General features: G+C 48.6%; 2 protein-coding genes across 8 annotated transcripts in view; both read right to left on the reverse strand.

The window, feature by feature from the left end:
* Positions 1-24,680, reverse strand: part of LOC119463792 (A.superbus venom factor 1-like) — a 268,434-nt gene that overhangs the window by 195,224 nt on the left and 48,530 nt on the right. The gene's annotated exons all lie outside the window — the stretch shown is intronic.
* The window catches only part of LOC125945992 (A.superbus venom factor 1-like), a 179,508-nt gene that overhangs the window by 120,752 nt on the left and 34,076 nt on the right, over positions 1-24,680 (reverse strand). Inside the window, exon 11 of one of the 2 annotated variants that reach the window (XR_007467299.1) lies at positions 14,741-14,981. Coding sequence is in view for 1 of the 2 variants with exons in the window: in XM_049668464.1 (XP_049524421.1) it covers positions 14,791-14,981 (191 nt within the window). In the remaining variant the exon portion in view is untranslated. Of the gene's footprint in view, positions 1-14,651; positions 14,982-24,680 lie in introns of those variants that run through there. The other variant, XM_049668464.1, reaches the window with a different exon arrangement.

Here is a 24,680-nt window from a genome sequence, read left to right on the forward strand (position 1 = left end):
ATCGAAGTGGGAGGTAAGGCGTCCAAGGCAACCAGCAGGTAAGCTCTCCCAAGTAACAAAGGACCTAATAAAGAAACGGCAAAACATGAAAGTGTCCAGCTCGAGAGCTCAGATAGAATTCGCTGAACTGTCGAAACTGATCAACAAGAAGAAAGTAAGGGATATCCGAAATTATAACGTTGAAAAATATTGAGGAAGCAGTCAAATATGGACGCAGCATGAAATCAGTGAGAAGAAAACTTGGAATAGGACAAGGCAGACTGTATGCACAGAAAGATAAGCCGGGTGACCTGTACAGTTTCCAGAGCAGCCAAGCTACTTTCATTCGAAGTAGTGATGAACAGGGTACAGAGGCTCCTTCTATAACTAGCGATGAAGTTAGAAGGGCCTTGAAAGGCTTGACCAGGGGAAAAGTTGCTGGAGAACGTGGAATAATAGTCGATTTGTTCAAGATGGAGGAGATATCATGCTGGAAAAGCTTGCGCCCCTTTATACGCAATGCGTCACGACTTCAAGTGTACCAGAAAGCTGGAAGAACGGCAACATTATACTCATGCATAAGCAGAGAGATGTTAAAGAATTGAAGAATTATAGATCCATTAGCTTGCTTTCAGTAGTGTAGAAAATATTCACCAAGATAATTTCCAATAGAATCAGGGTAACACTTCACTGCTGACAACCAAGAGAACAGGCTGGCTTCAGGAGGGAATATTCTACGATGGATCATATCCATGTCATCAATCAGGTAATAGAGAAATCTGCGGAGTACAATAATATATTGTTTTCATAGATTATGAAAGAAACATTTGATTCAGTAGAGATACCAGCAGTCATAGAGGCATTGCGCAATCAAGGAGTACAGGAGGCATACGTGAATATCTTGGCAAATATCTACAAGGATTGCACAGCAACCTTGGTTCTCCACGAGCAAAGTAGAAAAATACCTATCAAGAAAGGGGTCAGGCAAGGAGACACAATCTCTCCAATGCTATTCACTGCATGCTTAGAGAAGTATTTAAGCTCTTAAACTGGGAAGGCTTAGGAGTGAGGATCAACGGCGAATATCTCAGCAACCTTTGGTTTGCAGATGACATTGTCCTGTTCAGCAACAATGGGGACGAATTGCAGCAAATGATTGAAGACCTTAACCGAGAATTTTAAGTGTAAGAGTGGGGTTGAAGATTAATATGCAGAAGACAAAGATAATGCTCGATAGCCTGGCAAGGGAACAAGAATTCAGGATCGCCAGTCAGCCTCTATAGTCCGTAAAGGAGTACGTTTCTCTAGGTCAATTACTCACAGGGGACCCTGATCATATGAAAGAAATCTATAGAAGAATACAATTGGCTGGAGTGCATACGGCAGGCATTACCAAATCCTGACTGGGAGATTACCACTGTCGTCGAAAAGAAAAGTGTACAATCATTGCATTCTGCCGGTGCTAGCATATGGGGTAGAAACTTGGAGGCTAAAAAAGAAGCTCGAGAACAAGTGAAGGACCACACAAAGAGCGATGGAACGAAAAATGTTAGGCCTAACGTTAAGAGACGGGGAGAGAGCGGTATAGTTTAGAGAACAAACGGGGATGGCCGATATTCTAGCTGACATTAAGAGAAGAAATGGAGCTGGGCAGGCCATGTAATGCGTAGGATAGATAACCGGTGGGCCATTAGAGTTACAGAATGGGTGTCAAGAGAAGGGAAGTCGACGACGGCAGAAAACTAGGTGGGGTGATGAAGTTAGGAAATTTGCAGGCGCAAGTTGGAATCAGCAAGCGCAACAAGACATGGGTAATTGGAGATCACAGGGAGAGGCCTTCGTCCAGCAGTGGACATAAACATAGGCTGATGATGATGATGATAAATAGACTCCCAATTCTGCGGCATTTGCAAGCCGCGATAAATAGCTTGGAGACTCGTTCCCTGCATGGCATGAACATTTTGAGGCTCTCTAGCTTAAAGTACCATAACTATATATATGTGTGCTACGTATGCCCATGGCAGCAAGAAAATGTGCGAGGCATGCCGCCTGTCAGATACGTACCATTAACTAACATCGGTCAAGTGCTTCGAATTTCACTCCCTCGCTATCGCATGGCTATTATGGTGCGGAGGTGCACGTCGACCACGTTACCGGACCCGTCAAACAGTTTGGCAATCCCACCCTCGTGTGCCGCGCGTGGAGCTTTGTCTCCGCCTGCGTGACGCTACCAGAAATTGCAACTGGAAGCCGGCATGGTTCGAGGTCGTTGAACCTCGGAGAATAGAGCCCATGGAGTGACCGGTGGATTTTAAAGTACATTTTCTTGCCACGAGCCTGCAATCTTTTTTTGGGTCGATTGGTCAGCAAGCCGGTTCCTTTGCATCGCATTGCAACGTCCCCATTGGCTGGACATGACGCCACTTGCACGGGACCTACGATGGGATGAACCTGACAACATCTGCACGGGCTCGACAATTGGATGAACATGACGAAACTTGCACGGGCTCGACGATTGGTTGAAAATGACGTGACCCCGACGGACTGAAGGGGTTATAAGCCAGAGAAACATTGAGAAGAGAGAGACGTCCTTCTAGCCGCGGGCCGCAGCGTCCCTTTTGCTGCCGGCCGTAACGATGGCTTTTGTACCGTTACTTTGCTTTTTCAGAGCTCTACTATGCCATGTCTCGCAAGGTCATTCATCGCGTCGCAATGATATTGAGCCGCCAGAGCGCGAGCCGCGGAGCGCAAGTATGACAGGTGTGACGTCCCGCCACGTGATACGCTGCGGAGAGGCGTCGAAGCTGCGCTCGCTCGGAGCCTTGCCGCTGCGGTACCACGTGACTAGGCGAGGGTTTAACTGCTGCTTTGCCGGCGCTGGATCGGGCTTGGTCGCTCAGTCTAGCTATGGATGGCACGCCCGCTGGTCCGTCTGTGCGTGCGCTTCAGCGCAAGCGACAGGCTGAATCCAATTATCCAGTAGATATAGCTAGACGGCAGGCTGCGAAATCTGAAGCAAAGGCAAGGTTGGCTTCTGAAACACCGGAGCAAAGGGACGCCATTAGCGCGTCATAGAGAAGCTTACCAAGCGCGGAAGCGTGCATTATTGAAACATTGTGTGCATAGTCTTTGCAAAACCAAGCCAAACAGACCTCTCACTCGTGATAATTAGGTGTGCAAGAGTTAAACATGAGCCGATTTTTTTCTATTCCTGTACTTTATGTGTATAAACCTCCATTTTTCTAAGTCCTCTTTAACGTCAGCCAACTCCCGCATTCAATGGCGAGATCAAATACACCGTAGCCAGCCCAATTTGGCGACGGGGGTGGTAAGAGTTTCGCAAGAGAGGCCAAGTTTTTATGGGAAATCACGCAGCTGCGACACGAACACATGAATAGCTCAAGACAAGCGCTGAGATTTGAAACTGACGTCGCGCCGAATTTCAGTTCGTGTACTACATTTCAATATTATTAAGCCAGATGTTCCCTGATCGGACAATAACAACATTTGTTCTTGTCTGTAGAAACGTCTTACAAATATGACCGGTGGCTTTTGAAGTACATTTTCTTGCCACGAACCTGCAATCTTTCTTTGGGTCGATTGATCAGCAAGCCGCTTCCTTTGCATCACATTGCAACATCATGCGTCACGGGCGCTATGGTATACTTAGGGCTGACAGCCCTAAGTATACCATAGGGCTGTCAGCTGTATCAGCTTAATGCATACAACGGGCCTGGTGTGACGATCACATTTCTCCGAGGGCTAACGAGAGATTTAAACACTTTGCTGCTGTTCTCATTCAAGGTAAATAAGTTCATTAAGCTTCTGTTAACTGCTCTCTTTGATAGCTTGAACAAAAGGTTCACCTGACGATTACAATACTTCACAATGTAAAATATGGCTCCATGAAGGCCATTATTTTAATTAGAGGATTAAATAGTCCAACTTTTTTTTGCAGCCTTTGGTCACGTTGCGCTGTTGCAATGTGTTGTGAACTGCTCTGTCACGCATAGAGAAAAATGACATGTTCTGAATAGGGCACTTGGAGACGACAACAACAACAGCAATAATAATAATAATAATAATAATAATAATAATAATAATAATAATAATAATAATAATAATAATATAATAATAATAATAATAATAATAATAATAATATGATTATTATTACTCCTTAATTTATTTACCGTCCAGGAACAACACTAAGGTCTAAGTGCTGGTGCACGCATGCAGTAAAAATAAAAACAAGAACAAAAAAACTGCAGAGGAATATAAGCAAAACATGCACAATGAATAGAAAGAACAATTATGAAGAGTGTGCATACTACAAAGCGCAAAGCAAATACAAAATAAAAAGGAGAAGAAAGGCAGTTGCACAATCTGTGAAACTACGACCCAACAACGCAAAACTCGGAAAATAAGATTAAGTATGAGTTATAATAACGCACCGACGGTTGCGACACTTCCTAGTGCGATATTTGAGCGCAGCTCTATACGTGTTTCATTTCGCGATATATGGGCGAGGAGGAAGAGGAGGAAGAAACCTTATTTAAGGCCAGCACTAAGGCCCAATAGAGAAGAGTGCTTGCTCCGCTAAGGCTCGCTGGTGATCCGCCGAGTCCGAGTGAAGCGAAGCACAACAGGAAGGAGGGGGAGAGTAATGGAAATAAGGAGAGGTAACAGCAGTGTTACATGAATACAGGATGTGTTCTGTATCGGTCTCGTGCGGCACGTTGCTAACAGAGCGAAGTGCGACGCGACTGCCTTGCTAATCTGGAGATCGCGAGAGGCAGCGCGTGGATGACGCGTGGGCGCGATTCACAGCAGCAGCCGCAGTCAGACCTCCCAGATGACGCGCGCTACTCTGGCGCCATCTCATGGCCATCGTCGCCACACTACGCTTTTCTTCTCAGGCTTTCGCCATACCATCCTCCTCCACTTTTCGCCTCATTTTTTGCTGCACCCTCCTCCCCCGCTTTCCTCCTCTAGTCTTTTATCCCCCGCTGCGCTCCGTGTTCGCTCTTTCATCCTTCGCTGTTCTCGTTCGCTCGGTTACGCCGACGCCGACGCTCGCCGCAGGGACGGGCACCTAAGAGCTGCGCTCTAAAGTTACAGCAAAGTTTAAGTGCTCTCGTGACACCTATTGTGGACGCAGCTGTTTATTTGCTCAGCTCATGCTTTTTTCTCTCCTACTTGAACCCCGCCGTTGGATCCGGTCCAGCAGCACGTAAATCACTCGCAGTAGTCGGGCAGCGCCATATCGCGTCCTTTTCTTTTTTACTTTTTCCTTTATTTTTTGCTCGCCGGTTCGAACAGGCCTACCAGCGGTGGCTTCGCACCACAGTGATGGTCTCCTGCGCACTGTTTTGAAAGACTTGAAAAGTATTATGAAAAAGGAACACGCACGATAGGGTGAATAGAATTGTGTTGAGGGGCCCTTTTCAAAATACATAGCTTTACACATGCAGATGGCGCTGACATAATTGTAAGCATTGCGCCTTTGTTGTTCCTGTGTTATTTGTCCTTCATTTTTAAGGAATAGTTAAACTGCCTGCTAGCAAGATTTACGCGTCGTTGTTACGCGGTTTAATTAATTACGGCAACAGGAGCAACACCAAATTGAGTGTTGTGCAGACAATGCGTGTCTATCCTCTCACCAGGACATTCAGCTCCACCTTGACCGCGTCACTTGCCCCGCTGTTGCTGAAGGCTTTCACGTGAATGTATTTCATTCCAGCGGCCAGAGGAACCACGGGAAATATGGCGGTGCGACCACGTCCCGGTGGAATGCTGAGTCGCCGAATGGCGGAAGGCTTGCCTAGCTTGGCGCCAGAGCAGATGTCGTTGGTCCCGAGGAGCATCACTTTTGCCTGAAATAGCAAAATAAGAGGCAGCTCTGCCTCAAATATTGTTCTGAGGAGATATACCAGGCATTGTGTTAATGACATCTTCAAAGCAAATGTGGGTTTAGCAAGACTTTTCGCACAGAGGCGTGCTATTCTTTTCCAGTAACAGCGTCCCATCCGGCTAGGGCTCGCCTTGAATCTTGCTTTCGAAACTAAAGAAAAAGCATTGCATAATGCTATACGTACTCAGGTAAGCCATGACACGTTCGAAGGGACAACGTCCCGATATATTGAAGCATGTCAGCTCTCCTGCATCGAAACACGGGAACAGTGACGAATTCAACGTTGACATGTCTCACATTGTATGTATGACTCTGCAGGATGTGCTCGGAATGCTGGATTAGAGCACTGCTCGGGCTCGGGCTTATACCCGAAAGCCCGGGCCCAGCCCGGCCCGTGGCACGGGCTGGGCTGGGGGCTGGAGTTTTTTGACGCGGGCTCAGGCTCGGGCTGGGCTCGGACTTTTTGGTGGTGTGCATGTAATGTGCAGCGAGTTATCCTCGCGCTTCTCACCTCTAAAAATCATGTCTTTTTCGGTCTCGGGCTGGGTTCGGGCCAATTTCGAGCCGGGCACGGGCCGGGCTCGGGCCTAATGTAAAGGGGTGGTGGGCCGGGCCAGGCGGGTAACGTAGATTATTTGGTCGAGCTCGGGCTGGCAGCCCAACGTAAAAACGCGCCCGGACCGGGCCCGTGCGGAGCTTTATGCTGGATCATACCAGTACGCTCCAGAGCGTAAGGCATTTCTCGGTACCGCACTGTTTTACAGGCCGTACACGATACAAATACTCCTTGAATTCGAATACTGGCAGTGACAGCGCACTCGGAGGTGTACAGAAGAGGTTGCTTGACGATATGATAAGATAGATGAGGATTACCTCTGGCGTGTGCACAACTATAGCGCTCCCCGAAAAGAACGGATGGAGCATACGGAGGTTCCGCGCCTTTTGCTCGCATTTCTGTGAGTACATATGTTGACACGCCGTGCGCCAGGAAAAGACGCTCAGGCGGGGCACTTATCGAGCCAGAATGCTAGGCTAATTCTACCTGGACCAACACCACCGATAAGCACTTATGACACGGCTTTACAGCTTGCGAGGCTTAAACGTAGACCTTCATGTAAGTGGGTGTAATTACATTCGCCCTTGTATGGGGGTGTCAAACACCCCGTGAACGAGGCGCCAACGCCGGGCCAAATTCCAAAGCCGACTTATCAGCTTGCGAAAATAACCCCACGAAAGCAAGGACAATTAATAAGGGGCCCTCTGGTGCGCCAGCGAACGCCGGTTGCGGTCCCAAGACCGAGTCAGAGCCCAGAGTTGTCAAAACACAGCAAAATATATTCTTCAAATAAAGCAGTTACATACACACATACACATTCGTCTAGGTAAATCACAATGCAGTTCAGATGGGTTGTAACAAAACACTGGAAAATAATTAAGGACAAGCACAAAGAGTTCAACACGTACGATACGGAATAGGAACACAAAGTGTCCACTCGTATTAACCCGTGCTGGTCTTGAGCCGGATGATCTCGGCGTAGCTCGCGGCAAATCTTGAAGAAGGAACTTCTTCCGGAAATGCAGACGCTCGAGGAACTCGTCGACTAGCTTGCCGGGGAATCCCCTTCTTCCACAGACGCTCAGTCTTCACCTTACATCTCTTCACCGGTCTAATCCCCGTTCTGATTCCCGCACAGCGCTTTTATTGCCTTCGCCGGCGCTCTCGAACTTTCCGACGGAGTCGTGATCCCGTAGCACGAACAATGCTTGGGAATCTTCTAGACATTTCTCGCGTGTTCGACCGCGGCTGTCGGAGCGTCGTCGAGTAGGGTGGTGACTCAACTGTAGGCGCAAGCCGGATTGCCGTCCTCTCTCTCTCTCTCTGCCCGCCAGCTGAGAGGGTGTTTCGGCTCTCTCTCTCTCTCTCTCTCTTGTTACCGTAGCCTTCGCGTATCTTGTCGAAGCTTCTAGACTCCGTTGATCGTGTCGGCTGTCTGTGGCGTATGTGGCGTATGCACTCTCTCCCTCTGTCGAAGCTGCCTTCGCTGGCTTGACCGATGCGCGGCGCGCCCTTTGATTTAGCGCATTTTTGTGACAGGGGGACACTTTGAAACATGAACTGGTGTATGTTTTCTTCTTTATCCAGTGAAATTACTAAAAAACGAACCATGTATCCGTGAAGTAAAGGTATGAAACTGGGGGGTTGGTTGAAATGTTGGTAATTCTAGCAGTAGATAGTTTCATGGTGCTACATAGAAACAACTCAAGCACTCCTGCTCTTTTTTTTTTCTATTTCAGTGACCGATGTCTTATGTGCTAGTTACTTCACTTATCCGGCCCCTCTATTACACTGTTCCTTGATGCTGACATGGATTGTTGTTTGCTTGCCTAGGATAACTAAAAACCTTAGGTTGCCTAACAAAACATTTGTACGGCATCGAAAACAAACACTTGATGCTGTAGCTTCCAAAGGACCTTGTAAGACTGATAGTTTCTTCCGAAGTCCTTGCATCCCCTTACTCGGGGCCTTCGGAAATCTAACTGCTCTCACGCAGGCGACGCCCGAACGCTCTTGATTCTAAATGTATAGCGTCAAATTAATAACACAAAATGACAGCGTTCGGAGGTTGTTGCGGTCAGTTTTCTACCTTGTTGATAAAGAGACGGTAAGATGAAAAGACGGCCGAGTCATCCGAAGCCGTACAGTGCTCTGGTTCCTTTCATATGCCATGAGGGGCTTCATTACTATACTGCTTACGCGCTGACAGTCGCATGCTGCTGTTGAGCGCGCCAAGCGTCCAATTAGGACGTCCATGGCAGCAGCCATCAACAGGAGCCTTCCATAGCTACCTTTTTACTGGTTATCGGTGAGACGAAAGAAAAGTTGCTGCATTCCTTTCAAAACTGGCAGGTCCCATTTACGCTAAGTACACCGGCCGAATCAGCTAAGCGGTTAACGCGACTGTGCTCCTCAGCACGCGATCGGAGGTTCGATAATGCGGGCTCTTGACCCCATTTCACGTAGCATGACTGACCGCGCACTTAAGAGCCTTACCTTTCATCTCCACATTACCCAACCACGTCATGCACTTTCTTCTGTCTCACTCTCCCTTATTTATCGTTTGTCAAATAATACTTCCGGCTAAGCCGTTGGAATGCTCTGGACCACGAATTTTGTGAATGTTGAGAATAACAATAGCGGGTCTCACCTCCACGTGTCTCGAGCCGTAGTTGTAGACGGTGGCCGGGATCTCGATTTGCTCGTTCCTGACTACCGAGTAGGGCACATTTACTTCGACGAAGAACTTCTTTGTTGCTAAGATTTCGAGAGGGTCGACCGCGCAGACGCCGCCGCTGGGCGAGACGCTCACGGCGCTCACCTCCCATGTGGTGATCGACGACGGCAAGCTGGCCGCGAATTCGGCTCTGCCGTCTGCCCTGCATGACAGCACAGACGACGGGAGCTTTGGAAATAGTGCACCCAAGCGAATTAGCCTTCCTAAAAGCTCAAACTCGCTCGCGTTCTTTTGTACTCTCTTGCAGTATGTTTCGTGCGCCCAGCCGATTGCATCCGCTAACTCAAACACGATCGTCTCGTGCCAAGGTGACCGGCCATGCATCTTCAACTTGCAATTCAGGGTCATCGACTGTTGTGTTCTCCCCTGTACCAGTTTTTATCGTTTTATAGCGAACACATTTTTAAACAAAGAATTGTCATATCTAGGCTCCTGACGTTATTGCTGATATAGGCTATATATGGCTAGGCCGCCGTTAGCACCGATACAATTTTCAAAGCTAATTTCGCTAATGAACTAAAATATGCTATTTAACTATTTATTTACTAAATTAGGGCCCATATAATTGCTAATTGCGTAGTTGAAGCGGGAGTTTGGTGAAGTCACGTCTGCTTAACAGGAATGATAACACTAGCACTGTTTTCGAGATCTAAGGGCTTAAAATGTGTTACAAAATACATGGGCGTTCCAGCCAACAGTTTCCCAAACGCGTGCCTCTAATTGTTCAGGCTAATTTTAGTTGTGACGCCTATGTATTTTTACAGGTTTTGGGGACGGATATCTAAAAAATGGCGCTATCCGAGGATTTCTGCTAATTAGTGGACATGAATTTCCTGCTCCCGGGATTCACTTTCGCAATTACATGTCCCCTAAAGTGAGTAATTAAAAAGCGAATTGTCATATATTAGGTAATTGTCGAAATTATTATTGAAAATTATCCTGCTTTTAATGTCCGCCTAGTCACGTGACCTGTCTGCAAAAGTAGCAGGGGCATAGATATGACGTTTTTTAAAAAGAAAACGCTCGACCACGTAAAAAAAAAAAAAAAAAAAAAAAAAAAAAAAAAAAAAAAAAAACCACCTGTTATGTTGCGCCTCTCCTGAAATTCAACAATGCGATCGCTAACACTCGTAATGACGCAGTTATGAAAGAGTTCTAACGATGAGCTCCTTCGTAAGAGAGAAAATAATGAAAATATATTTTGCTAGAAGTGTACTAGAGTTAGAATTGCCCATGGAAACATGTACAAAGAAATCAGAATATAGCAAGGTCAGCGATTTGTACTAGAAAATAATACTAATTCTATGTTTGTTGTCAGAAATTGCTAGTGAGAATCTTTTTTATATTGAAATGACACCAAAAAGATAAATTTGGCCACGTTAAAGTGGTCATGGCTACACTTTGTCTCGTAGCACTCTAGAAAACACAGAAGAGCTAACATTACAGGGTCAGAAAATCGGAACTAACAGTGCAGTTCTCGATGGGAGTGGTTCGAGAGATATAGGGCATTGGACGTATGATGTTCTAGCATTTTCGTAGATGTACAGGTGCGCGTGTTAGAACGCACAGGAATGAGATAATACGTGCACGTAGATAATAAAGATGAAAACCGCCTGCACGTCACCCGGTGCTGTGCGCAGTGTCACAGATCCGAGATGTATTTGTTTCTGCTTGTACCACTAGTCACAGTGAATCGACAGGGATCCCAAACTAGGGGTGTGCGAAGAATAATTTTTGAGACCCAAGTGAAAACGGGGAATCGAATAGTGCCGAAAGCGAACCATCTTCGGTAATATTATAACCAAGGTCACAATTGGCTGGCATCTTCTCTTAATAATAGTTGTAGCGGAAAAACATATATTTTTTTTGCGAATACAATCTCTTTCTCGTAAGCGCTGTCTGCGATTGGTCACCGCCGAGGAGATCGCCCCGTTTCTTATCACACCGATCGCTTATAACTGGCTGGTGCCCGAGCTTTATCCAATGAGGCGACACTCTTATTCAAGAGAAGCCTTGTGAATACAGCTTCTAGGGGTGGGGTGCATTCTTAAACATTGTCTTGCGTACGTATATTCACACAATGTGTGGCGTTTGAGCGCCCACCCCTTTTGTTATCGGTGCACTTGATAAAGGCAAAACACCCGCTTCACTGACCACTATAGTCGGCCCTTGCGTACGACAAAATTTGTAAATACCGACCTCGGGCCCGTATTCACAAAACTTTTGCGAAGCTGAACGTGCGCCATCTACTGTGGAGTAGTCCCGCGTTCCGTAGTTTAGCATGCGGAAGTATAAGCTGCGAGAATAGCTACATTGAGTGAGTGGGGAACGTCTCTTGGCTCATTACAAATTCGCGAAAGAGACTGGCAGCGTACGACTCATTTGACGCCACACGGCTGTTTGCATCCTTTCCCCCTTCCCAGATTCTCAATGACTTCCCCTTTCGCTTTTTCTCTCTTTATGTTCCTGCCATCACTTTCCCCGCTTAGTCGAATAAATCATCCTAGCTAAATAAACAAATGTTTTATTTTTCATTCATTCTTTCATAAGAGTGTTTCCTCATTGACTTGCGATCAGTCCTATCTCTTACGATGTTATAGCGTTGGCCGTGATGAAGACAGTATTACCGCGACGAAGCTCTATCTCGAGAGCAGTTACGTTAGAGAAGTTTTTTGAATACGGAGGCTGATGTACTTGGCGTCTGTACTCACCCAATAGTAATATTGTGAAACAGCCAAGTGTCACGAAAATCCTCGCGGACTTCTGTGTGGTCCTCCTGTGGTAGCTCCTCTGTGAACTGTTTCATTTCATCGTAGTCGGATCCCAGATCATAGCTGTATGACATCATATATTGGGGTTTTGATAACTTCCGACGAAACGCTGGAAAATAAGTTATTTTTTGTTTGAATGACTAGAGCAACAACTGAAAGTGCAAACCGTAATCAACTGAATTCTGTATGGCAAGCTTGTTGTCAAGCTTGTCGGCTGTATTCACCTCATGCGCATAATCATTTGCTGCATTTCGATAACGCACAGTCGAAAACAGTTCGAAGGACTAGCGTTATTCTGTGCCTTGAGTCGGCCCTTTCAATATAGTGCAGCCACCTAATGTGGAATAGTTTGGACAACCACGGTAAACGGTTCTTGTTTGCGGGCTATCAAGTAATCTATAATAACAGCTGTTGCAGAAACCATGCTGTAGAAATTGCGGGAACTCATGCAAAGAGCACGGTACCTCAACGAAGAAGCGAAGTAATGCCCTACGGCTACAGAGGGACACACACCTTGATAATAGGCGAAATCCAGTGTGCCATACCGAATGCTGCTTTCCATTGCATCTAGGCTCATCTGTCCTCCTGTATTTTGTACACACAGGAAAAAAAAAAGAAGAAAGGTTCTGGCTTGAACAATTGACTCTGCACGTAAAATGCCGCGTCAGAGTGATACACCAAATTCCGCATGCCATGGGGTTGTGATGCCAATGTAAGGCAAACAGGGCTGCTGCATAAGCGAAAGAGCAAGCAAAGATAAAAGGCCAAGAAAAAATCGATTAAGATTGCGTTAGTCAGCAGACTGTGAATCTTGAGCATGTGAAACAAGGCTTTGTGATGTCATGATAACAGACAAAACCAGGAATGTTGCGGCGAGAGAATCGTTGGAAGCCTTATTAAGAAAACAGGGGACAGATGCATTAGTGACACTTCTGTGGTATTTGTTATTCGGTAAACTAATGAGGTTCGTGTGCATGGCAATGTAAAGGAACACGTCCTATCTTGTTTTGTGCTTTATTGTGCGCAGGATTTCTTGTGGCTTAAATTGGCTCCGATTAAATGACGCCAAAACCAATTATCTATGACACTGCGTTGTTGCAGAACAAGTTGAAGCACAACGAAGCAGTAGCTTCGTTGTGCTTCAACTTCTTCATTTTTTTCCTCCACAACGGGGTCTCACATAGCCTAGATCTGTCCTGTTTTAGGACGATAAAACCTTTCTACAGAGAATGACTGGTGGAGGCCGCCAAATGCCGAGTTGCTCAATGAATGGTGTGCTGATATTGCTTCTTGCTCGTTCGAGTAACCATCGTTCCTCTAGCATTGGACTTTATTAAACAAACTTTAGCTGCATTAATGGATAACCTGTAATCGACTGATGGATCAATTAGGTGGTTGTGCTGATATGCAAGCAAAAGCACTTAAAAACGGAGCGAACACTACACTTATCGCAATTTGCCGCCGTTTGTATTGTATGTTGTAACTGACATTGTGAAGTGATTGTTAGGTTGATTGGTTTGTTGCTGATAACAGGCGGTGCTAGGCTTGCAAGCGCCTATGCTTGGAATTGTAATTTTGTGGCTCTTACCAAGTGGCACACGGCCAGTTTTATCTGAAAGCTTGTGTCATCTTTCGCAAGCCTAGCTTGTATACGCTAGCCTGCACCGGCGATATAGCTCTAAAAAAACCAGCTGCTCTCAGAACTGCACAGCAGGCTCGTGCTCAGCACGCTCTCGTGCCACGGCTCCCACGTTCGTCGTCGTCGTCTGCTTCCACAGCTGGCTGCGTTGCCGCTAATCATTCCAGCGTAGAATTTCACTTCTCTTCTGCCGTCGTAATGGGGAGGCCGCGTTTACGGGGGTATGAGCCATTGCTTGAGGGGTATGAGCCATTCATTGTCTTACGTAACGGACAGATTTAATTTTGAAGAAATTTCATAAAAACCCATCCAGAATAAACGCGCTTGGGAAAAGGCTTGTCGTCGACGTGCCGATTCTAGCGGGAGGGCTTCCGAAGCCCAGACGAAACGTCAGCGAAGAGCGGCGGACGCCGAGTTCTGGGAGCGTGATGTTGAGCCCAAACGTGAGCGTCATCTAGCCCTCCAGCTAGCCGACAACGGTGGTGCACGCCTCAGGAACGCTAGCGCCAACTTCCCCGGTGCGACGACCAGGTTTTAACGCGAGTTTCTCAATCGGAACTTCGGAGCCAGCTGCAGCGCGTGTGACCGGTTGTGGTTCGAGCACAACGCTGTACTCGTAAGTGCAATTCGTTCGGAGGAACACTGAAGAAATACACAAGCTTCGCTTACCTCCATTTCCTCGACAGGGGAGGGGCTACTGATTTTTGTTTTTTGTTTTGACATAAATGGTGTAGGAGGCAATGGCGCCAGCAAACGGTGCTCTCTACTCCTTGCCTAACAAATAAAATGAGGATGCGGTGTTGTCGATCACACTACGTAATGATAGACATAAGCGAAGGCTAACATACATCTATACTTTAAGTTAGTTAGCGCTCATACACTCTAACAGAACTTGAACATTTAATAGTACTTCGAAGGGTCCGTAAGTAACATTCGTGCACTCCTAAAACAACGAATTTAATGCTGAAAACACCCATAGGAACGATTCGTGAATATGGCATACTCTTGGAAGACTGAGTGGAATAGGGTTGTATGAACACACGCATCCTTTACCAAGATGCTGGAAGTAGCAAGAAAAACTTTATACTTACAGCGGCAGCACAAGACTCTTACAAATAACGTATATCTTGGCATGCGTTTGTCGCACCTCTAGTCTCCAGAAATAAAGTGTCATTGGTAGAATTTGTGACCTTGGAACTAAGTCGCCGAGTTCTTAAGTTCTCGTAGCGTACAACACCGCTTGAAAGCATCCAAACACTCCTGCGTGACATGCGTGTTTTCTTGCTTCATCAGGATCTCCACTCTTTCAGCGCACGAGAATAAGAACTCGTCCCTCCTCTGGTCGCGAGAGCAGCACACGCGCAGCGTCTCGTCTTCGTACTTTTCCACTGCGAAGGACAGTCGCCACACGTTTGATATCAGGAGGTCTTGCGACGGCATACAAAGTTGAATTGTATGCCGTTGTATGCTTGTATGTATGATTGTATGTCCGTTGAATTGGATGCACTAGTGTGCATCGTATAAGCATGCGTTCCGTAACAAAAAACAATTCCGTTCTGCTTTACGCATCGGCTGCCGTGTTATGTTGCACGTTAAGTTTGCCGATACTTTGCGCTTGACAAAGAATTCTTTTTTGCCTGCTGGTAAGACAACATTAAACAACATATACATTGCATCACTCTCACTTTCTCTATTAACCGAATCCACACACACACACACACACACACACACAAACACACACACACACACACACACACACACACACACACACACACACACAACACACACACACACACACACACACACACACACACACACACACACACACACACACACACACACACACACACACACACACACACACACACACACACACACACACACACACACACACACACACACACACACACACACACACACACACACACACACACACACACACACACACACATGTATATATATATATATATATATATATATATATATTGTCGCGAAGCACTTTGGAAGTAAGCGTTCGCGACTAGCACGATAGAGCAGCGAGAGGTAACACAGCCGATCGAGCACCGAAACAAGGTTTATCTCCCTCGTCGTCGTTAATTCTCGCTCTTATGGCCACAGCCCCACTGCTCCTTATTTTACAGTACAGTTATCTCCCCCGCGGAAAAGGAAGCCGTCCCGGCGACCTATGGGTACGACATCACAGGCGGATCATAGTACGGCTTAAGACGCTGGACATGCACAATTTCGCGTCCTCGACGGCGATAATCCAAAGGTAGCTTGAAGGGTTCCACAATATAGTTGACTGGAGACGATTTGTTGATCACGCGGTATGGGCCCTGGTACTTGGACGCGAGTTTCGGTGACAGTCCAGGGGTTGGGGCTGGAACCCAAAGCCACACTAGCGAGCCAGGAGCATAGGATGCAAGTTTCTCGAAGGTGCTTCTGGCGTTGCTGGTCTTCTGACGTAAAGATACGGGATAGCTTGCGACACTCTTCTACGTGTGTAGCAGCTTCAGACAAGGTAGTGGTTTCCGTGGTGTCAGGGTGGTACGGAAGGATAGTATCCATTGTGGAAAAAGGTTCGCGTCCGTACAGTAGAAAGAAGGGCGAAAATACCGTGGTAGTCTGCGCGGTGGTATTGTAAGCGTAGGTCAGAAATGGTAGAACATGGTATCATTTGCTTTGGTCGGATGCAACATACATGGCCAACATGTCACCAAGAGTGCGATTAAAGCGCTCGGTCATGCCATTGGTCTGCGGATGGTACGCAGTAGTGGTGCGATGAATGATGCGGCATTCTTTGAGGAGAGCCTCGATGACGTCGGAGAGGAACACGCGGCCTCTGTCACTGAGAAGTAATTCCCTGGGAGCTCAGTGGTGAAGGATGATGCTGCGCAGGAGAAACTAGGCGACGTCACGTGCAGAAGCGCTGCGCAAAGTGGAAGTTTCCGCATAGCGCGTAAGATGGTAGATGGCCACGATTACCCAGCGGTTGCCGTCTGATGTGATCGGCAGAGTTCCATAAATGTCGATGTCGACTCGATAAAAAGCACCTGCTGGGCAAGGCAAAGGCTGCAATGGAGCGGTTGAACGACGAGGAGGATCTTTGGGGTGTTGGCAAACCGAGACAGGAGCGGACATAATGATGGATGAATCGATACATCCCCCGCCAGTAGTAACGAACGCGTAGACGCGCGTATGTCTTCAATACACCTGCATGCGCGCACTGGGGGTCGTCGTGGAACGCTGCACAAATATCCGAACGTAGATGCCGAGGGATGACAAGCAACCATTTGCGGCCTTCCGGGAGGTAATTAAGACGGTACAAGAGCTCGTCGCGAATGGAGAAGTGGTGTGCTTGGCGACGTATTGTGCGATTGGTAGTGGGTGGCGATGGGGTGGATAAGAAACTTAGCATGGACACAATCCATGGGTCTTTCTGCTGCTCCAGAAGAATGTCCGTGGCAGCAAGGGAAGACTCGGACAATGAGGCCTTCGGGGAGCTAACCTCGTCTGTTAGTGGCGAACGAGACAAGGCATCCGCATCCGAGTGTTTTCGGCCAGAACGGTACAGCACGCGAATGTCATACTCCTGCAGTCGAAGCGCCCATCAAGCCAGACGACCGGATGGTTCTTTTAAGGACAACAGCCAGCACAGCGAATGGTGATCAATTATCACGTCAAATGGGCGGCCATAAAGATACGGACGGAATTTGGTTATGGACCAAATTATAGCGAGGCATTCTTTTTCTGTTACAGAATAGTTCGATTCAGGTTTAGTGAGTGCACGACTGGCGAAGGCGACGACGTACTCAACGAAGCCAGCCTTTCTCTGAGCGAGAACGGCACCAAGGCCGACGCCACTGGCATCCGTGTGGATTTCAGTTGGAGCGCTTGGGTCGAAATGGTGCAGGATTGGTGGATACGTCAACAGACGACGCAGCTTTGTGAATGCGGTAGCGCAATCCGGTGACCAGGTCGAAAGGTTGTGGTCACCATGAAGAAGCTGCGTTAAAGGTGCGATGATGCTGGCGAAATTGCGGATGAAACGGCGGAAGTATGGCGCTAACCCAATGAAGCTGCGCAGTTATTTCAAGGTCTGTGGTCGTGGAATCTGGGCAACAGCTTGTAGTTTCGCCGGATCAGGGAGTACACCTTTCGCCATCACATGACCGAGGATGACCAGCTGCCGGGCGGCGAAGCGACACTTCTTCAAGTTAAGCTGGAGGCCAGCATCGGCGATGCATTTGAGGACGCGTTCAAGTCGAAGTAAGTGGGAAGAAAAGTCCGGTGAAAAGACAACGATGTCGTCCAGATAACACAGGCATATCTGATATTTGAGGCCGCGCAATATGTTGTCCATCATTCTTTCAAATGTGGCAGGCGCGTTGCACAGGCCAAATGGCATCACGGTGAATTCAAATAAACCGTCAGGTGTGATGAAGGCCGTTTTTGGACGGTCTGACTCAGTCACTGGCACTTGCCAGTACCCGGATCGTAAGTCTAAAGATGAGAAGAATTCGGCGCCTTGGAGGAAGTCTAGGGCGTCGTCAGTACGGGGTAGTGGATAAACGTCCTTGCAGGTGATCTTATTGAGGAGCCGGTAGTCCACGCAAAAGCGAATTGTGCCATCGTTCTTTTTGACCAGCACTACAGGAGAAGCCCAGGGACCGTGAGAAGGTTGTATGACACCGCGTTGGAGCATGTCTCCAACGTGCTCAGCGATGACGCTACGCTCAGTGGCGGATACACACGATACGGCCTGTGGCGTAAGGGCGCATGGTAGCTGGTGTCGATGTGATGGACAACAGTGGAAGTACGCCCTAAGCGAGATTGTTGTAGGTCGAATGACGTGCGGAAGTGGTCAAGGAGATTGACGATCTGGGCGTGCTGACCGGGAGTGAGGTTGGGATCAATACACCTGGAAAATGTAGGTCACACGGCGGCGTCGAAGGAGAAACTTGAAGGGCGATAGCGCCAACCTGAGGTGAAGCCGGGTCGTCAGGCACATCATAAAGGAAGCTTGGTTCGATATCGTCAGCATAACCAAGACACTCATCGTGGAGCAGGCTAGCAGGGCAAGGAAACTTCCTTGATACATAAAGTGCACTGGAACCTTGTCGAATGGCAAGAAGGGCAAAAGGAAGCAAGAAGAGATGACGGCGAGCAACAAGCTTAGACGGCGTGAAAAGAACTGTGGAGTCGGGAAACCCGACGCAGCAAACGGGTACAAGTGCGGCAGAGTATGGAGGAATCTCGGTGTCGGCGGTGACGAACACACGACCGGAAGCGTCGTCAGTATCTGCAAAAACGTGGTTACCGAATGGCGACAGAGCGAGTTCCGCACTGGCACAATCAATAACGGCATGATGAGATGACAGAAAGTCCCATCCTAAAATCATGGCGTGGGAGCAGCGAGGCAGAATAACGAACTCAACATGGTATAAAGAGCCACTTTTAACAACACGCACGGTACACTTCCCTAAGGGTTCAATCGGCGTAGCGCTTGCTGTACGTAATGAAACGGCAGAATATGGCGTCGCGGCTTTTCTAAGTTGAAGCTAAGTACGGAGGTGAGGGAAAGGTGCTGGTAGGGCTGGATTGAATGAAAAAACAACAAAAGACGGGGGCCTTGGATTTGCGACAACGGCAGCGTACATAAGTGGCACAGGCGTAGAGGGCGGTTGATGAGCAAGTGGGACGGCGTTAGCGACTTGTTCCTGTATCACCTGACGGAGATCGGGAGACAAGGGCGACTCTGACGCTTGACTGGCTGGCAGTAGAGAGAGTTGGCGTACCACTTCTTCTCGCACAAATTGCTTGATTTGGTCGAAGATAGCTGTACTGCAAGGAGGAGCACTGACACCGTCACTCAGAGCTGAAAGCGCGACGTCCGGAGTGAGAGCTTGGCGGGTAGAAAGCCGTCGTTGACCGTCAGAGGATTTTTTGCCAAGAGCATTTGGAAGGCGTCATCTTCTATGCCTTTCAAGATGTTCTTGATCTTGTCATCTTCGGTCATATCTGGGTTGATACGCCGGAAAATGTCAACTACATCTTCAATGTAGCTGGTAAAAGTTTCGCACTTTCGTTGGGCACGACAGCGAAGCTGTTGTTCACCCCGAAGTTTGCACACAGCAGGGCGACCGAAGACCTCTTGAAGTGTCGTTGGGAAAGCTGTCCAGGTGGTAAAGTCAGCATCATGGTTCCGGAACCAAAGATGGACGACTCCGGAAAGGCAGAATGGGACTTAACCAAGCTTGTCAGCTTCAGTCCATTTGTTGTGGGCACTCACTCGGTTGTACAGTGACAGCCAGTCCTCTACGTCAATTTGTCAGTGCCATTGAATATGGGAGGATCCCGTTGGCGTAGCGCGCCAGGACAGACGACCGGAGGCGGTGCCTGGGGTGGATTGGGAGGACTAGTCTCCTCAGGCATGGGAGATGTGACAGGGATCGTGCGGCTTCCGAGTTCGAGCTTTGCAAAAGGCCCAGCACCTCCACCAATTGTCGCGAAGCACTTTGGAAGTAAGCGTTCACTTCTAGCACGATAGAGCAGCGAGAGGTAACACAGCCGATCGAGCACCAAAAGAAGGTTATCTCCCTCGTCATCGTTCTCCCTCACATAGCCACATCCCCACTGCTCCTTATTTCATAATATATATATATATATATATATATATATATATATATATATATATATATATATATATGCGTGTGTGTGTGTGTGTGTGTGTGTGTGTGTGTGTGTGTGTGTGTGTGTGTGTGTGTGTGTGTGTGTGTGTGTGTGTGTGTTAGTTCTAGTGGTAAGAAAAACAGAAATACCCCGGAAAGTGGATGGGAAAACGGCGCCGCGGTAGCTCAATCGTAAGAGCATCGCACGCGTAAGGTGAAGACGTGGGATCGTTCCCCACCTGCGGCAAGTTGCTTTTTCATCCACTTTAATTTAGTTAATTTATCATTTCGTTATTTCAATTAGTGAGTACAAGTAATTTCCTTATGTTGTCCTTGGCGTCGTTGTTTGTTGGCTTCTTATGATATGATTAATAAAAATCGGGCCCCTCGGTTCCCTTTCTTCTCTTTCATTACATAACGACGGTTTCGAATCCGGCAACATTGATGCCTTCATGTAGCATATGTGGGTTTATTGACCAGTTGCCTTCACCCAAAAAGATCACGTGCTCGTGACGCCTGCGGCAGAAAGGATGTTCCACATCCGCCGTCAAGGTTTGTGAGTGGTGCAGCTGGCGAACACTCCCAGGGTTAGTTCTAGTAGTAAGAAAAACATAAATACCCCGAAAAGTGGATGGGAAAACGGCGCTGCGGTAGCTCAACGGCAAGAGCATCGCACGGGTAATGCGAAGATGTGGGATCGTTCCCCACCTTCGGCAAGTTGTTTTTTCATCCACTTTAATTTCCATTAATTTATCATTTCTTTATTTCAATTGGTGAGTACAAGTAATTTCCCCTATGTTCTCCTTGGTGTCTATGTTTGTTGGCTTCCTATGATATTGTTACGGGAATAACGTTTATTGAGAAATTATAACTATATACAAGGTTTATACAAGCAGTGGCGACGGATGCAAGGATGTCGCGCGCCTCTGGCTACTTCGTCGCCGTCGTCTTCGTCCGACCGACAGTAGCAGCCCCTTCACTGTCTCGTGGCACTACCCCCCTCCTCCCCCCCCCCCCCCCCCCCCCCCCCCGAGGCAAGAGCGCCGACCCGCTGCTTGCTACGACGGACCAGAGGGTTCAGTTACGTACGGCTGAAGTCTGGCTTGATGACTGGCGGTGATTGGCTTGATCTCATACGTAACGTCGGTGACTTGACGTAGCAGCCTGTAAGGACCATCGTAGCGGGACAATACCACAGTAGCACGAGGGCGCCTGGGGAGTAAGAAACGTCTGTGTGGCGACTATCATACAGGGCTTTTTGGGAAGCCTGAGACACTGTGAGCCGTTCACGAGCGATCTGGCGAGCTGTGTCGGCGCGCGCTATGGCGTCGCGAACGTACGTGGTGGTTGAGCTGACAGGAAGTAAAGTATCGAGAGGCAGAGAAGGTTCGCGTCCATACAGGAGATAAAACGGGGACTAGCCAATGGTGTCATGTCGGGACGAGTTGTAGGCGAAAGTAACGTACGGCAAAGTAGCGTCCCAATTGCGGTGATCGGCGGATACGTAAATTAATTGAAAGCATATCGGTCAGAGTTCGGTTCAGGCGCTCTGTGAGTCCATTCGTTTGCGGGTGATAAGCAGTTGTGAGCTTGTGGTAGGTAGAGCAGGAGCGAAGGATGTCATCGATGACGCGAGACAAAAGTTTCGGCCTTGATCGGTCAGAAGCTGTCGAGGAGCACCATGATGCAGGATAATGTCATGAAGGAGAAAGTCGGCGATATCCGTAGCGCAGCTGGTTGGGAGGGCACGGGTAATGGCGTATCGCGTCACGTAGTCGGTCGCGACGGCGACCCACTTGTTGCCTGATGTCGAGGCTGGAAAGGGGCCAAGCAGGTCGAGCCCAACACGAAAGAACGGTTCGGCGGGAATGTCTATATGGGTGAAGCAGACCGGCAGGTAACATAGCTGGCCTCTCGCGGCGCTGGCATTTGTCGCAGCTAGCGACATGTCGTTGGAAGGAGCGATAGAGACCAGGCCAGAAGAAACGGTGCCTGACGCGATCATAAGTGCGGGTGACACCAAGGTGACCTGCAGTGATCTCATCGTGAAGCTGGCGAAGGACATCTGACTGCAGATGGGCAGGCACGACAAGGAGGCTTTCAGGGCCCTCAGGATGCATATTGTGGCGGTATAAGGTGCCGTCCTGAAGGAAGAACAAGTGGAGTGAAGGGTCGGGTGTGGCGGAGTTGAGACGGTCGATGATAGACCGTAAAGCCGAGTCGCGGCGTTGTTCGTCCCGTATATTAACGAGGTCCGAGATAGACAAGACGCAGGCGTCGGTGTCTTGCTCGGTGGCGTCAGGGGAATCCACGGGATGCGGTGAGGAGAGACAGTCGGCATCTTGATGAAGCTGACCGGACTTGTGCACCACTGAAAACGAGTATTCTTGGAGGCGCAGAGCCCAACGACCAAGGCGGCCTGTAGGGTCCTTGAGCGAAGAAAGCCAACAGAGGGCATGGTGATCAGTTACGACGGTAAAGGTGCGGCCAAACAGGTAGGGACGAAATTTGGCGACAGCCCAGACAAGAGAAAGACACTCTCGTTCCGTGATGGAGTAATTCTTTTCCGGTGCGGACAGGAGGCGGCTAGCGTACGCAATAACACAGTCGTGGCTGCTCTTACGCTGAGCGAGGATGGCACCGATTCCGTGGCCGCTGGCATCTGTGCGAAGTTCCGTCGGTGCAGTCGGATCAAAATGCGCTAAAATAGGGGAAGTCGCGAGGGCATCTATAAGCGCCGAAAAGGCAGCAGCTTGGGGTGAGCCCCATGTAAAAGCAACGTCTTTTTTGAGAAGCGCAGTAAGGGGACGCGCAATGTCGGCGAAATTACGAATAAAACGTCGGAAATAGGAGCACAATCCTATAAAACTGCGTACGTCTTTAGCCGAACAAGGTACAGGAAAATGCTTCACGACGCGAACTTTTTCAGGATCGGGCTGGACACCTGTCGCGTTGACGAGATGGCCAAATACGGTTATTTCACGTTGTCCGAAACGGCATTTTAAGGCGTTGAGTTGGAGACCGGCATTGCGGAATACCTCGAGAATGGCGGAGAGGCGCTGAAGATGGCTGTAAAATGTTGGCAAAAAAACAATGACATCGTCAAGGTAGCATAAGCAGGTTGACCATTTCAAGCCACGAAGAAGCGAATCCATCATGCGCTCGAATGTGGCCGGCGCATTGCAAAGGCCCAAAGGCATCACTTTAAAGTGATAGAGGCCATCGGGAGTTGCGAATGCGGTTTTTTCGCGGTCCAGTGGGTCAACAGCAATCTCCCAATAACCTGAGCGAAGGTCAATAGACGAGAAATATTGGGCGCCGTGAAGACAGTCGAGTGCGTCGTCAATACGGGGCAAGGGATAGACGTCCTTTTTCGTGATCTTGTTGAGGTGTCGATAATCAACACAAAATCGCCAGGTGTTGTCCTTTTTCTTGACCAGCACAACAGGAGCCACCCAAGGACTCGAGGACGGTTCGATGATGTTCTTGGCCAGCATTTTATCGACTTCCTTTTGGATTATGGCGCGTTCCGCAGCGGAAACGCGATAAGGGCGCCGGTGAACCGGTTGAGCATCACCGGTGTGGATGGAGTGCTGAACAACTGTTGTCTGGCCTAAAGGGCGATTTTCAAGATCAAAGATATCGGAATACGACAGCAAGACCCGGCGAAGATCGTCTGCTTGCGTATGCGGGAGGTCGGCTGATATCATTTTCTCAAAATTGGCACATAGCGACGACGTGGCTGTGAGAGAGCCGGAAACAGTTCGAGGGCCGTCGACGGCTAACACAGAACTCGCGCATTCCTGCAACGACGACACGGTGGCAAGCGCGATACCAGCAGGTAGCACGTGGGTAGAAAGACCAAAGTTCAAAAGCGGCAGGCAGGTTGTGTTGTCACGTACGGTAACCACAGTGTGCGGGAGAACGACAGAGTGCATCAGGACCACGTCGAGAATCGGGGAAACAACGTATTCACCATCGCACACAGGAGGAGAGGGACTTAATGGGACGTACGTGGAGGCTTGCGGTGGCAGGTGGAGGAACTCGACAGAACATAAGCGGCTGGGAGTGTCCGACAGTACGTGGGCGTCAAAAGGAAGTTCCAGTTGAAGGACACCTGTGGAGCAGTCGATAAGGGCTGAGTGCGTCGAGAGAAAGTCTAGGCCGAGGATCACGTCGTGGGGACACTGCGCAAGCACGGAAAACAAACCAATGGCCTGATGGCCAGCAATGCACACTCGGGCGGTGCACATACCAAGAACGGCGGATGAGCTGCCATCAGCGACCCGTACTGTGCTCTGAATTGCGGGCGTAATCACTTTGCGGAGCTGAGTACGGAGAGCAGCGCTCATTATTGAAATCTGGGCTCCGGTGTCTATGAGGGCCGTAACGGTGACGTCGTCCACTTGAATGTCC

The sequence above is a fragment of the Dermacentor silvarum genome, chromosome 1 (genome assembly GCF_013339745.2).
Source record: "Dermacentor silvarum isolate Dsil-2018 chromosome 1, BIME_Dsil_1.4, whole genome shotgun sequence".
NCBI lineage: Eukaryota > Metazoa > Arthropoda > Arachnida > Ixodida > Ixodidae > Dermacentor > Dermacentor silvarum.